Source organism: Mobula birostris, chromosome 12 (assembly GCF_030028105.1).
Source record: "Mobula birostris isolate sMobBir1 chromosome 12, sMobBir1.hap1, whole genome shotgun sequence".
Taxonomy (NCBI): Eukaryota; Metazoa; Chordata; class Chondrichthyes; order Myliobatiformes; family Myliobatidae; genus Mobula; species Mobula birostris.
The window spans coordinates 113,418,269-113,433,400 of NC_092381.1; the positions used below are offsets into that span (position 1 = coordinate 113,418,269).

At 44.8% G+C, this 15,132-nt stretch overlaps 1 protein-coding gene across 5 annotated transcripts in view; it reads left to right on the forward strand.

The window, feature by feature from the left end:
* The window catches only part of sars2 (seryl-tRNA synthetase 2, mitochondrial), a 124,919-nt gene that overhangs the window by 54,368 nt on the left and 55,419 nt on the right, over positions 1–15,132 (forward strand). For all 5 annotated transcript variants that reach the window (XR_011888095.1, XR_011888096.1, XM_072274512.1 and 2 more), the window contains exons 10-11: positions 2,361–2,406; positions 14,301–14,388. Coding sequence is in view for 3 of the 5 variants with exons in the window: in XM_072274512.1 (XP_072130613.1) it covers positions 2,361–2,406; positions 14,301–14,388 (134 nt within the window). In the remaining 2 variants the exon portion in view is untranslated. The remainder of the gene's footprint in view (positions 1–2,360; positions 2,407–14,300; positions 14,389–15,132) is intronic.

Below are 15,132 nucleotides of genomic sequence, written 5' to 3' on the forward strand. Positions count from 1 at the left end.
ATGGCCGGGATGTGGAAACACCAGCGTCCTTGAACGGAAAGTCCTACCATCAGGAGTGGATACGGCCAGTCCATTATGGGTGAAGTCCTCTTCTCCGTTGAGCAGATCTACACAGAATGCTGTTGCAGGAAAGCAGCATCCATCATTGCCCCCGCTCCCCAACACCACGTAGGACATGCTCTCTTCTCACTGCTGCCATCAGGAAGAAGGTGCAGGAGCCTCATGACCCACACCACCAGGTTCAGGAACATTTATTACCCCACAACCATCAGGCTCCTGAACCAATGTGGATAACTTCACTCACCACAATGAGCCTCAGGCCCCACACCACCAGGTTCAGGAACAGTTATCACCCCGCAACCATCAGGCTCCTGAACCAGTGTGGATAACTTCACTCACCACAATGAGCCTCAGGCCCCACACCACCAGGTTCAGGAACAGTTATTACCCTGCAGTCATCAGGCTTTTGAACCAAATTGGATAACTACCCTCAACTTCACTTCCCCATCATTGCAATATTCCCACACCCGTGGGCTCACTTTCAAGAACTCTGAGCTCGTGATCTAGATATTTATTGCTTGCTTATTTATTATTTACTTTTGTATTTGCGCAGTTTGTTGTCTTGTGCACACTGGCTGTGTGTCTAGTTGGTGCGGTCTTTCCTTAATTCTATTATGGCCGTTGGACTTATTGAGTATGTCCACAAGAAAATGAATCTTGGGGTTGTATATGGTCTCACACACACACACACACTCTCACACTTTAATAATAAATGTGCTTCAAACCTTGAACTTTGACGAGAATGATTCCAGGAATGAAAGGGATACCGTATGAGGAACGTCTGGCACCTCCTGGGCTGTGTTCCCTGGTGAATGGGGGGGTGGGTGTTCTTATAGAAACATTCCGAATGTCAAAAGGCCTGAACATATTAGATATGGTAAAGTTATTTCCCATGGTAGGGAAGTGTAGGACAAGAGGGCATGACTTCAGGATTGAAGGACGTCCATTTAGAACAGAGATGCAGAGAGATTACTTTAGTCAGAGGGTGGTAAATCTGTGGAATTTGTTGTCACAAGCGGCTGTGGAGGCCACGTCATTGGGTGTATTTAAGGCAGAGATAGATAGGTTCTTGATTAGCCAGGGCATCAAAGGGTACGGGGTGAAAGCAGGGAAGTGGGGATGACTGGAAGAATTGGATCAGCCTATGATTGAATGACAGCAGACTCGATGGGCTGAATGGCCTGCTTCTGCTCCTAAATCTTATGGTCTTAGGTCCTATTAAGAATTAGCTTTGTTTGTTACATGTACATCAAAACATTGAAACATACAGTGAACTACGTTGTTTGCATGAATGACCAGCAGCACCCAAGGATGTGCTGGTGGTAGCCTGCAAGTATTACTGTTTTTCCAGCTTGACATGCCTACAACTTCCCAACCCTAACCCGTATGTCTTTAGACTGTGGGACAAAACTGGAGCACCCAGAGGAAACCCTCATTGTCATGGGGAAGAGCGTGCAAACTCCTTACAGACAGCAGCAGGAATTGAACACCTATCTCTGGCACTCTGATAACATTACTCTAGCCTCTATGCTATCATGCCGCCCAGCAAATGGAAGGAGAAAAGGATGGAGGGAGGTAGGAGATGCATTTATTGGGAAGCTGGATAAGACATGAGGGGAAATGCGTGGTGATTCTGAAGGCACTGAGGTGAAGATGATGAAAAAGGCTCCTTGGAACATCAGTACCAGATAGACCAGCTGCAAATACTTAGTTATTATGTAGTCTGCCTTTGCCTTTGTGTCTCTGTGTATACAAATCCATAATTCCTTGAAAGTCACTTAGATCACAGGTAGATAAAGTCATTAAGAAACCTATCGAATGTTGAAAGACTTTGATAGAGTGGATGTGGAGGCGATGTTTCCTGTAGTGGGGGAGTCTAAAACCAGAGGGCTCAGCCTCAGAATAGAGGACATCCATTTAGAATGGAGATGAGGAGGAATTTATTTATCCAGAGAGTGGTGACTCTGTGGAATTTGTTCTGGAGAGCCAGTCATTGAGTATATTTAACGCAGAGTTTGAGAGATTCTTGATTAGTCTGGGCGTGGAGGGATATGAGAAGAAGGTAGGAGATTGGGGCTGAGAGGGAAAGTGGATCAGCCATGATGAAATGGCAGAGCAGACTCAATGAGTTAAATGGCCTAATTCTCTGGCATTATCTTAAAGTCTTAAGAGAGCACTTGGCACATTGGCCTTTCCAAGTCAAAGTATTGAATACAGGGATGATATGTTGAAGTTGGTGAATCCTAGTTTGTAATACTCTCCATGCTGTTCTCTCAGTGAAAGCTGCTGTTGTTTTCCAGGGTACTTCATGGATCATGCTGTTAACATCCAGGATCTGCCCATGAGGTAAGTTGATGAATTATGGAGAAGCACTGGGTTTTGCTGGAAAGTTTTGTGTCAGTTGTCTGCCTTGCGCTAATTTCTAAATTTTCTGTCCATTCTGAGTGGCTTTACTAGTTAGCAGCCTTCAGTTTCCAACTTTCTCTCCTTGAACATTTGTGGCAAGTACAGCTTAGGTACACCTGATCATAATTACAAATATCTAATCAGCCAATCATGTGACAGTACCTCAATGCATAAAAGCTTGCAGACATGGTCAAGAGATTCAGTTGTTGTTCAGACCAAACTTCAGAATGGGGAAGAAATATGATCTAAGTGACTTTGACCATGAAATGTTTGTTGGTGCCAGATGGGGTGGTTTGAGTATCTTAAAAACTCTGATCTCCTGGGATTTTCAACAGTATCTGGAGCAGGGTTTCCCAATTTGGGGTCCATAGACTCCTTTCTTAATGGTGTTGGTCCATGGCATAAAAAACGTTGGGAACCCCTGCCCTAGAGTTTACGGGGAATGGTGTGATAAACAAAAAACGGTTCCACTGAAAAAGCCTTGTTAATGAGAGAGGCCAGTTTGGAATGGCCAGACCGGTTCAAGCTGACAAGAAGTTGACAGTAGCTTGAATATCCACACGTTACAACCCTGGTGTGAAGAAGAGCATCTCTGAACGCGCAACACATCGAAACTTGAAGTGGTTGGGCTACAGCAGCAGAAGATCTCGAACATACACTCAGTGGCCACTTTATCAGGTACCAGAGATATAATACCTCATAAAGTGGCCACGCTGTGTATATCCGACCGTAATGCATTGGAAAAAGCTACATTCTAAATGCACAGGCAACACACATAAAAGTTGCTGGTGAATGCAGCAGGCCAGGCAGCATCTCTAGGAAGAGGTGCAGTCGACGTTTCAGGCCGAGACCCTTCGTCAGGATCCTAGAGATGCTGCCTGGCCTGCTGTGTTCACCAGCAACTTTTATGTGTGTTGCTTGAATTTCTAGCATCTGCAGAATTCCTGTTGTTTGCGTTTCTAAATGCACATTCGTCTTTCTGTAGAACCTTTTGTTAAGGGTTTTGTAAAGATTGGCTTTATTTGTTATATATACAGTTGCAAGAAAAAGATTAGAGAACCCTTTGCAATTTCCTGGTTTTCTGCATTAATTATTCATAGAATGTAGGTCTGATCTTCATCTAAGTCACAATAATAGACAAACACAATCTGCCTAAACTAGTAACACAGAGACAATTGTACTTTCCATTTATTTATTGAACACATTGTTTAATCATTCACAGTCCAGGCTGGAAAAGGTACATGAAACCTTGTATTTAATAACTGGTAGAACCTCCTTTAGCAGCAATAACCTCCACCAAATGTTTCCTGTAGCTGCTGATCAGACTTGCACAACGGCAAGGAGAAATTTAAGACCTTTCCTCCATACAAAGCTGTTTCAGTTCATCAATATTTCTGGGATACCTTGCATAAACAGCCCTCTTCAGGTCAGGGGTTAAGATCCGGACTCTGACGTGGCCATTCCAAAACACAAATGTTCTGCTTTTTAAGCCATTCTGTTGTTGATATACTCTTGTATTTTGGATCATGTTGTATCATCCAACTTCTACTAAGCTTCAGGTGATGGACTGCTACCCTGACACTCTCCTGTAAAATGTCTCGATACAGTTTTGAATTCACTGTTCCCTCAATGATTGCAAGCTGTCCAAGCCCTGAGACAGCAAAGCAGCCCCAAACCACGATGCTCCTTCCACCATGCTGCACAACTGGGTTGAGGTTTTGTGTTGGTGTGCAGTGCCCTTTTCCCTCCAAACATAGCGGTGTGCATTTCTGCCGAAAAGTTCTTTTGTCTGATCTGTCCACAGAACGTTGGCCCAGAAGCATTGTGGAACATCCACGTGGTCTTTTGCAAACTTGAGGTGGCAGTAGTGTTTTTTCCCTGGAGAACGGTGGTGTCCTTCCTTGAGCACCATTTTCTTATAGTGGACACATGAACAGAGATTTCTAGAGATTTCTACAGGTCTGTGGCTGTTACCCTTGGGTTCTTTTTCACCTCCTTCAGCATTGCACATTGTGCTCTTGGTGTGAGTTTTGCAGGATGCCCACTCCTAGGGAGAGTAGCAACAGTACTCACCATTTGTAGACAATTTCTCTTACTGTGGACTGATGAACACAAGGGTCTTTAGAAATGCCTTTGTAGCCTTTTCCAGCTTCATTAATCTCTACAGTTCTTCTTCTAAAGTCCTCTGAAAGTTGTTTTGATCAAGGCATAGTGCATGTAAAGAGATCTTTCTTGAGAAGAGCAGGCTCTCTCAGTAATCTGACATTGTCTTGTTAAAGGGCAGGGGACCTGAACAACGCACACCTCCAATCTCATCTCATTGATTGGGACACCTGACTCCAAATAGCTTTTGTAGAAGGCATTACCCCAGAGGTTCCCATACTTTTTTGAACCTAGACTGTGTTTAAATGGTGGACTCAGTATTGACGAGAAGTACAATTGTTTGTACGTTATTAGTTTAGGCAGATTGTGCTTGTCTATTATTGTGACTCTGATGAATATCAGACCACATTTTATGAGTAAAAAATGCAGAAGATGAGGTAAGAGGAAAAGGTTCACAAACTTTTTCTTGCAGCTGTACATTGAAAATTACAGTGAAATAATTTGTATCAAATCAAATCAGCGAGGTTTGTGCTGGGCACAATGCAGGTGTCACCATGCTTCCCGCACTAACATAGCATGCCCACAACTCACTAACCCCAACTCGGGTGCTCTGGTTTCCTCCTACAGTCCCAGAGATACGGGTTAGGATGGTGGTGAGTACTGGTGGGTTAGGATGGTGGTGAGTACTGGTGGGTTAGGATGGTGGTGAGTACTGGTGGGTTAGGATGGTGGTGAGTATTGGTGGGTTAGGATGGTGGTGAGTATTGGTGGATTAGGATGGTGGTGAGTATTGGGTTAGGATGGTGGTGAGTATTGGTGGATTAGGATGGTGGTGAGTACTGGTGGGTTAGGATGGTGGTGAGTACTGGTGGGTTAGGATGGTGGTGAGTACTGGTGGGTTAGGATGGTGGTGAGTATTGGTGGGTTAGGATGGCGGTGAGTACTGGTGGGTTAGGATGGCGGTGAGTACTGGTGGGTTAGGATGGTGGTGAGTACTGGTGGGTTAGGATGGTGGTGAGTACTGGTGGGTTAGGATGGTGATGAGTACTGGTAGGTTAGGATGGTGGTGAGTATTGGTGGGTTAGGATGGCGGTGAGTACTGGTGGGTTAGGATGGTGGTGAGTACTGGTGGGTTAGGATGGTGGTGAGTACTGGTGGGTTAGGATGGTGATGAGTATTGGTGGATTAGGATGGTGGTGAGTATTGGTGGGTTAGGATGGTGGTGAGTATTGGTGGGTTAGGATGGTGGTGAGTATTGGTAGCTTGGGATGAGGTGTTTGATATTGCAGTGTTCACTGAGCTTGACAATCAGCTTACAGATGTTTCATCACCAGTCAAGGAGACATCCTCAGTGTGCAGTTATGTGTTACTCTCTGGGAATGTTAATGTTTATATAGGTCCCGATTGCTTGCTTTGATCCTGATTGGCTACCTCTTCATCTTTGAATTCTGTAGTCTTGTGTCTGCTCATGCTTGCCTGGCCCAGAACTTTAAGGAGGATTGTCTCAAGAGCCGAGGTACCAGTGAAGGCAACTGACAAAAGCAATGCGGTGTACATGATCACCTTTGGAGACTGCAACAAGTAGTACATCAGCCAGACAGGATGTAAACTCAAACAACAGGAATTCTGCAGATGCTGGAAATTCAAGCAACACACATAAAAGTTGCTGGTGAACGCAGCAGGCCAAGCAGCATCTGTAGGAAGAGGTGCAGTCGACATTTCAGGCCGAGACCCTTCGTCTGGACTAACTGATGTAAACTCTCATCTCATTTACCACAACACAAACAGACAGTACGGAGACATGGACCACTGTCGCTGATCTTGGTACATGAAGACCAGGAAGGACACCACTTTATCTGGGAGACCACGGAGGTTCTGCCACAGGCAAACATGAAGCAGGCGCAAGCGTGTTTCTCTTGTGATAACTTCATTATCAAACATATCGAAATAGATCTATTAACTCCTCAGGGCCAAAGAAATGGGAGTCAATAGAATTCAAAGATCAACTGAAGGGGTAGCCAATCAGGAGCAAGGCAAGTGAATGGGCCTATATAAATGCAAGCACTCAACCCGAGCTACCAATATTCACCACCATCCTAACCCACACGTCTTTGGATTGTAGGAGGAAACCAGAGCACCCGGAGGAAACCCACATGGTCGTGTAGAGAATGTACAAACTCCTTATAGACAGCTGTGGGACTCGAACCCTGATCTTACAGCTGTAATAGTGTTACACAAACCGTACACAGACGTCTAGAGCCAGTAGGTTATGTGTTTGAGTGTGACCTCAAGCAAGAGACCAGGGTGACACTCCTAGTGCACAGCTGAGGGAGCATTGCTATCTTACTGTTTTATTGTTTTACAACGTGGAATCTCAGTGGATTTAATCTGGCTGGCTTTTTTGACACTGATCAACAGAAAAGCTCTTTTGTGTCAAAGTGCAAACAGATCTCAACAAGCTGATCTAAATTAATTACAAATGTAAATATAAATAATCGTGAACAACAGGAATTCTGCAGATGCTGAAAATTCAAGTAACACACATCAAAGTTGCTGGTGAACGCAGCAGGCCAGGCAGCATCTCTAGGAAGAGGTACAGTCGACGTTTCAGGCCGAGACCCTTCGTCAGGACTAACTGAAGGAAGAGTGGGTAAGGGATTTGAAAGTTGGAGGGGGAGGGGGAGATCCAAAATGATAGGAGAAGACAGGAGGGGGAGGGATGGAGCCAAGAGCTGGGCAGGTGATAGGCAAAAGGGATACGAGAGGATCATGGGACGGGAGGTCTGGGAGGAAAGACAAGGGGGGGGTGATCCAGAGGATGGGCAAGGGGTATATTCAGAGGGACAGAGGGAGAAAAAGGAGAGTGAGAGAAAGAATGTGTGTATAAAAATGAGTAACAGATGGGATACGAGGGGGAGGTGGGGCATTAGCGGAAGTTAGAGAAGTCGATGTTCATGCCGTCAGGTTGGAGGCTACCCAGACGGAATATAAGGTGTTGTTCCTCCAACCTGAGTGTGGCTTCATCTTTACAGTAGAGGAGGCCGTGGATAGACATGTCAGAATGGGAATGGGACGTGGAATTAAAATGTGTGGCCACTGGGAGATCCTGCTTTCTCTGGCGGACAGAGCGTAGGTGTTCAGCGAAACGGTCTCCCAGTCTGCGTCGGGTCTCGCCAATATATAAAAGGCCACATCGGGAGCACCGGACGCAGTATGTCACCCCAGCCGACTCACAGGTAAAGTGTTGCCTCACCTGGAAGGACTGTTTGGGGCCCTGAATGGTGGTAAGGGAGGAAGTGTAAGGGCATGTGTAGCATTTGTTCCGCTTACACGGATAAGTGCCAGGAGGGAGATCAGTGGGGAGGGATGGGGGGGACGAATGGACAAGGGAGTCACGTAGGGAGCGATCCCTGCGGAATGCAGAGAGAGGTGGGGGAGGGAAAGATGTGCTTAGTGGTGAGATCCCGTTGGAGGTGGCGGAATAATCATGATTTGTTTTCACTTTGATACAAAAGAGTTTTTCTGTTGATCAGTGTCAAAACACTGATTCAATGTTGTAAAACATGAAAACTTCTGGGGAGGGGGGTGAATACCTCTTATAGGCACTGTATGTATGGCCTTCTGAAAGAGTTAAAGTGAGACCATTAGGTAGATATTAAAACCCATGCCAACTACGCTTCCCTGTCTGCTATAAATTAGAGAGTTGTGACGGTATCTTAGTCCATCACACCAACCAACCTCACCTCCATTAACCCCCATGTACACTCCTTGCCTGCCTCGGGAAAGCAGCCCATGATTATGACCCCTCCCAACCTGGTCATTCTCTCTTCTCCATTCTACCGTCAGAATCAGGTTAGGTAGCACTGGTATGTGTTGTGAAATTTGTTAGCTTTGTGGCAGCAGTACAATGCAGTACATGATAATAGAGAGAAAAAAAGAAAAATCTTTGTATTACAGTAAGTATTCTATATTAAATAATTAAATTAGAGCAAAAGAGTAGGAAATTTAAAAAAAAGTAGTGAAATAGTGTTCATGGATTCAAAGTCCATTCAGAAATCGGATGGCAGAGGGGAAGAGGCTGTGGCTGAATTGTTAAGTGTGTGCCTTCAGGTTTCTGTACCTCTTTCCCGATGGTAACAGTGAGAAGAGAGCATGTCCTGGGTGGTGAGGATCCTTAATTATGGACGCTGCCTTCCTAAGGTATCACTCCTTGAAGATGTGGATACTAGCTACCCTCGAGCTAAGGAAATTCTTCCTCATCTCTGTTCTAAAGAGATGTACTTCTATTCTGAGGCTGTGCCCTCTGGTCCTAGAATTGTCTACTATAGGAAACGGCTCTTCATGCCAACCCTGTCTAGGCTTTTTAGTATTCAAAGTGCATATATGTCACCATATACCACCCTGAGATTCATTTTCCTGTGGGCATACTCAGCAAATCTATAGAATAGTAACTATAACAGGATCAGTGAAAGATCAACCAGAGTGCAGAAGACAACTAACTGTGCAAATGCAAATATAAATAAATATCAGTAAATAATGAGAACATGAGATAATGAGACAAGGAGTCCTTAATGTGAGATCATTGGTTGTGGGAACATTTCAATGAATGGGCAAGTGAGTGTAGTTATCCCCTTTTGTTCAAGGACCTGATGGTTGTGAGGTAGTAACTGTTCTTGAACCTGGTGGTGTGAGTTCTGAGGCTCTTGTACCTTCTAGCTGATGGCAGCAGCAAGAAGGGAGCACGGCCTGGGTGTTGAGGATCTCTGATGATGGATGCTGCTTTCCTATGACACCGTTTCGTGTAGATGTGCTCAATGGTTGGGAGCACTTTACCAATGATGTACAGGGCTGAATCCAAGGCATTAGTGTTTCCATTCCAGGCCATGATGCAGCCAGTCAATACATTCTCCACTACACATCTCTAGAAGTTTGTGGAAGTTTTAGATGTCACGCCAAATCTCTGCAAACTCCTAAGGAAGCGGAGACGTTGCTGTGCTTTCTTCGTAATTGCACTTGCGTGCTGGGCCCAGGACAGGTTCTCTGAAATAGTAACATCTGGGAATTCAAAGTTGCTGACCCTCTCCACCTCTGATCCTCCGATGAGGACTGGCTCGTAGACCTCTGGTTTCTTCCTCCGGAAGTCAATAATCAACTCCTTTGCTGAAGGGTCGCAGTCCGAAACATCAACTGTGTACTCTCTTTCATAGATGCTGCCTGGCCAGCTGAGCTCCTCCATTTTGCGTGTGTTAATCAGCTCCTTGGTCTTGCTGACATTGAGTGAGAGGTTGTTGTTATGATACCACTCAGCCAGATTTTCAATCCCCCCCGTAAAGTGATTCATCACCACCTTTGATTCAGCCTAAACAATGGTGTCATCAGTGAACTTCAATATGGCATTGGAGCTGTGCGTAGCCACGCAGTCATAAGTGGGCTAAGTAGACATCCCCGTGGGGCACATGTTCACCACCCTGATGTGATTATGAATGGCATGATCTGTTTGAATGTCATGAAAATGAAGCTTGGCACTCTCACCCCCGTCCCCCAACTTGGAAGTTTTCAGCTTTATAATTTTACAACATTGAATCACAGTGGATTTAATTTGGCTTTTTTGACACAGGAAAAGACTCTTTTCGTGTCGAAGTGAAAACATATCCCTACAAAGTGATCTAAATTAATTACAAATATAAAACACAAAATAATTGATTACATAAATATTCACCCCCTTTAATATGACACACCAAATCATCACTGGTGCAGCCAATTGACCCTTTGAGTTAGTGGTGGGGAGGAGGTCATGAAACAAACTGTTATCCATCAGTGTCGATCAGGCACATCCTCTCCATGACTGACTGAATCAGCAGCGGAGCCCCCTTTCAAACATGCTCATTCAGCTCTGCTGTCACAAGAATTGTTGCAGAAAATCTTTCTGACCAAATGCTGTAAGTTCATCTCTGTGCAACAGGGGAACACAATAGTACAATAGCCTCTGTTGTATTATTTTGTACATTACTATTGTACAGTATAGCACATTGGTAAATTATTGTGAATATTATCATTCTGAACTTTTTCATTAGCTAATATTATTATATTTATTATTATTGCTGAATTTTTAAAATGTTGCTGCTGTAACAAAATAATTTCCCGCTTGGGATCAATAAAGTAATTATTAATTGGTTTTAGAAGTCACATAATTAGTTTAGTGGAGATCTGTTTTTGAAGACCTGTGTGCAGTCAAGGTGTCTTAATTGACTGTAGTAAAAATACACCTGTAACTGGAAGGTCCAGTTGTTGGTGAGTCAGTGTCCTGACAAAAACTACACCATGAAGACAAAAGAACACTCCAAGCAACTCTGTGAAAGGTTATTGAAAAGCACAAGTCAGGAGATGGATACAAGAAAGCTTTCAAGTCACTGAATACCCTTGGAGTACAGTTAAGTCAATCATCAAGCAATGGAAAGAATATGGCACAGCTGTAAATCTGCCTAGAGCAGGCCGTCCTCAAAAACTGAGTGACCGTGCAAGAAGGATGAGGGAGGACACTAAGAGACCTATGACAACTCTGGAGGAATTACAATGGTGGTGGCTGAAATGGGAGAGTCTGCGCATACAACAACTGTTGCCTGGGTGCTTCGCCAGTCACAGCTTTACGGGAGATTGGCAAAGAGAAAGCCACTGCTGGAAAAAAAAATTTCATGAAATCTTGGCGAGAGTTTGCCAGAAGGCACGTGGGAGATTCTGAAGTCAGCTGGAAGAAGGCTCTATGGTCGATGAAACAAAAATTGAGCTTTTTGGCCATTAGACTACACACTATATTTGGCGTAAGCCAGACACCGCACATCATCAAAAACACACCGTCCCTACTGTGAAGCATGGTGGTGGCTGCATCATGCTGTGGGGATGCTTCACTGCAGCAGACCCTGGAAGGCTTGTGAAGGTAGAGGGTAAAATAAATGCAGCAAAATACAGGGAAATCCTGGAGGCAAACCTGTATGAGAACTGTGACTTGGAAGATATGTTTTCCAGCAAAATAATGACCCCAAGCATAAAGCCAAAGTTACACAAGAATGGCTTAAAAAACAAAGTTAATGTCCTGGAGTGGCCAAATCAGAGTCCAGACCTCAATTCAATCGAGAATATGTGGATGGATTGAAAAGGACTGTTCACTCCTGATCTCCATGCAATATGACAGAGCTTGAGCAGCTTTGTAAAGAAGAAAGGGGAAAAATTGCAGTGTCCAGATGTGCAAAGCTGATAGAGACCTATCCACACAGACTCAAGGCTGTAATTGCTGCCAAAGGTGTGCCTACTAAATATTGACTTGAAGGGGGTGAATACTTATGCAATAAATTATCTTGTGTTTTATATTTGTAATTAATTTAGATCATTTTGTAGAGATCTGTTTTCACTTTGACACAACAGAGGCTCTCTCTGTTGATGTTTCAAAAAAAAAGCCAAATTAAATCCACTGTGATTCAATATTGTAGAATAATAAACATGAAAACTTCCAAGTGGGGAGTGAATGCTTTTTATAGGCACTGCACGTGTGATGATATTAAACAAATAACACTGGAAGAGAACGAAGGGAGTTCTGGCAATGCCCTGGGCCATCATGACATAAACATAATCTTGTTCCTATTATCTGAGTGGGTAGCTATGTCTCAGGCAAATTGGTACCCTGTTCCTCAGCCCTAAATCTTCCAAATTTATCCGTTTATTGTCCTTTAACTACATTTATGTATATAACATATATAACCATATATTGTATACAGAAAAGAGACAACGTTTCTCCAAACCTGGGTGTAAGGCACAATAGTACACAAAACCCACATGCACTCTATAACTTGTGATCGTAAGCATAAAATCTACAGATGAATCACACATAATTAACAAACTAAAGTACATTAATATTAAATATTGTACTGGAACATATTAACCAGTGAAACATTGAAAACAATGTGGCAGGGAGTTCAGAAGCCTAATGGCCTGGGGGAAGAAACTATTCCCCATCCTGACTGCTCTTGTCGTTATGTGTCGGAGTCTCCTGCTGAGGGTAAAAAGTCAAAGAAGATGCTGGATGGGTGGTGGGATTCTTGATAATACTAAGGGCCCTGTGTACACAGTGCTCCTGATAAATGCCCTCCATCTCTCAGCTGTTCTCACAGTCCTTTGTAGGGACTTCTGGTCTGATACTTTGCTGCTCCCATACCAGATGGAGATGCAACTGATCAAGATGCTCTCAATGGTCCTCCTGTAAAATCCAGTTAGGTTTGGGGCGGTGGGGGAGCCTTGCTTGCCTCAGTCTCCTCAGGAAGAGGAGATGCTGCTGTGTCTTCCTGTTCAGGGAGGTGATATTAAGGAATCGGGTGAGGTAATCTGTGACATGAACTCCCAGGAACTTGATTCTCTGTATGGAGGAGCCGTGTATTCGCAGAGGGGGATGGTTCATCTGCACCTTCCTGAAGTCCACAATGATTTCCTTGTTCTTCTTCAGATTCAGGCCTGTGTTGTTCTTCTCATACCAATCCACCAGTCGCTGCACTTCCTCCCTCTACTCCGTCTCGTCATCGTTCCTGATGTCGTGTCATCTACAAACCTGACAACGTGGTTTGAGCTGGATCCTGCGACACAGTCGTGCCTCAGCAGTGGGCTGAGCACACAGTCTTAGGGAGTGCAGCAGCTCAGCATGATGAGACTAAAGACATTGCTGCCCACGTAGACTGACTGCGGCTTTGCCGTTAAGTCTGGTATCCAGTTACAGAGGGAGCAGTTGATTCCCAGGTTCTGGAGTAGGATGCTGTTGAACTGACGAGTCTTGCATACGAGACCCCGTTTTCCAGGTGTTTCCCTCCTTTTACTCACCACTCCATTGGTGTTCATGCCTTCAGCTGTCTGGGTCGCTGATTCCCGAACCCGTTAACTAAGTGCTGTGCCCTCTCTCTCATCCTTTTTCAGAGAAATAGAATATAAAAGAAAGGATGTAATATGGAGACTGAATAAGGCACTGGTGAGGCTTCACTTTAAGTATAGTGAGCAGTTTTGTGCCCCTGTTGAAGAAAGGATGTGCTGACATTGGGGAGGGTTGAGAGGAGGTTCACCAGAATGAATCTGGGAATGAAAGGGTTATTATATGAGCAGTGACTGAAGGCTCTGGGCCTGTTTTTGCTGGAATTTAGAACAATGGGGCGGGGGGGGAGAATCTCACTGAAATCTATTGAATGTTAAAAGACCTCAATAGAGTGGATGTGGAGAAGGTGTTTCCTTCGGTGGGGGGAGTCTAGGACCAGAGAACACAGCCTCAGTATAGGGGGATGTCCATTGAGAACAAAGATGAGGAATTTTCTTTAGCCAGAGACTGGTGAATCTGTAGAATTCATTGCCACGGGTGCCTGTGGGAGCCAAGTCACTGGATGCATTTAAGGTGGAGGTCGATAGGTCCTTGATTAGTCAGGGTGTGAAAGGTTACAGGGAGAAGGCAGGAGAATGGTGTTAGGAGGGAAATGGATACGCCATGATGAAATGGCAGAGCAGACTCAATGGGCCGAATGGCCTAATTCTGTGTCTTATGGTTTGGCCTTCCTCCAACAAAGAATATCTTTGACCAAGGTGAGGATTATCTCCTTTTACGATTCCCAGCCAAGTCCGACTGTTGTTTCTGTGAAGTACGGTGGGCCGATTCACTGTGTGAGGCTTGTTGATGAATACTGGAGTGAACGCTGTCTTTTCCGTTGCAGGATGGTGTGCAGCAGTACGTGTTACCGAGCAGAGACAGACACAGCAAGGGATCCCTGGGGGCTCTTTCGGGTTCACCATTTTACCAAGGTACCACTTCCTTTTCCTGCTGCTTCATTTGATTTGTTTTTGGCGGGGCTGGTGAACCTTTTTAAGAGTGTGTGACCAGATGGACAATTTTCTTCTCAGAAGGTTCTCATGTGCTGTGGTAACTTTGAGCAGAGATTATCATTAGTTAATGAATTTGTAGTAATAAATGTCAAAAAGTAAATTCATTATCTAGCCAAGTCAAGTTTATTGCCATTTCAATCAGCACCTGATTGGACAGCTGAAACTGCTGGGCCTGAACACCTCCCTCTGCAACTGGATCCTAGACTTCCTGACTGCGAGACCTCGGTCAGTCCGGATCGGGAGCAGCATCTCCAGCACCATCACACTGAGCACGGGCCCCCCCAGGACTGTGTGCTCAGTCCACTGCTGTTCACTCTGCTGACCCACAACTGTGCTGCAACACACAGCTCGAACCACATCATCAAGTTCGCCGATGACATGACCGTGGTGGGTCTCATCAGCAAGAATGACGAGTCAGCATACACAGAGGAGGTGCAGCGGCTAACGGACTGGTGCAGAGCCAACAACCTGTCTCTGAAAGTGAACAAAACAAAAGGGACTTCAGGAGGACACGGAGCGACCACCCTCCGCTGAACATTGACGGCTTCTCCGTTGAGATTGTTAAGAGCACCAAATTTTTTGGTGTTCACCTGGTGGAGAATCTCACCTGGTCCCTCAACACCAGCTCCATAGCAAAGAAAGCCCAGCAGCGTCTCTACTTCC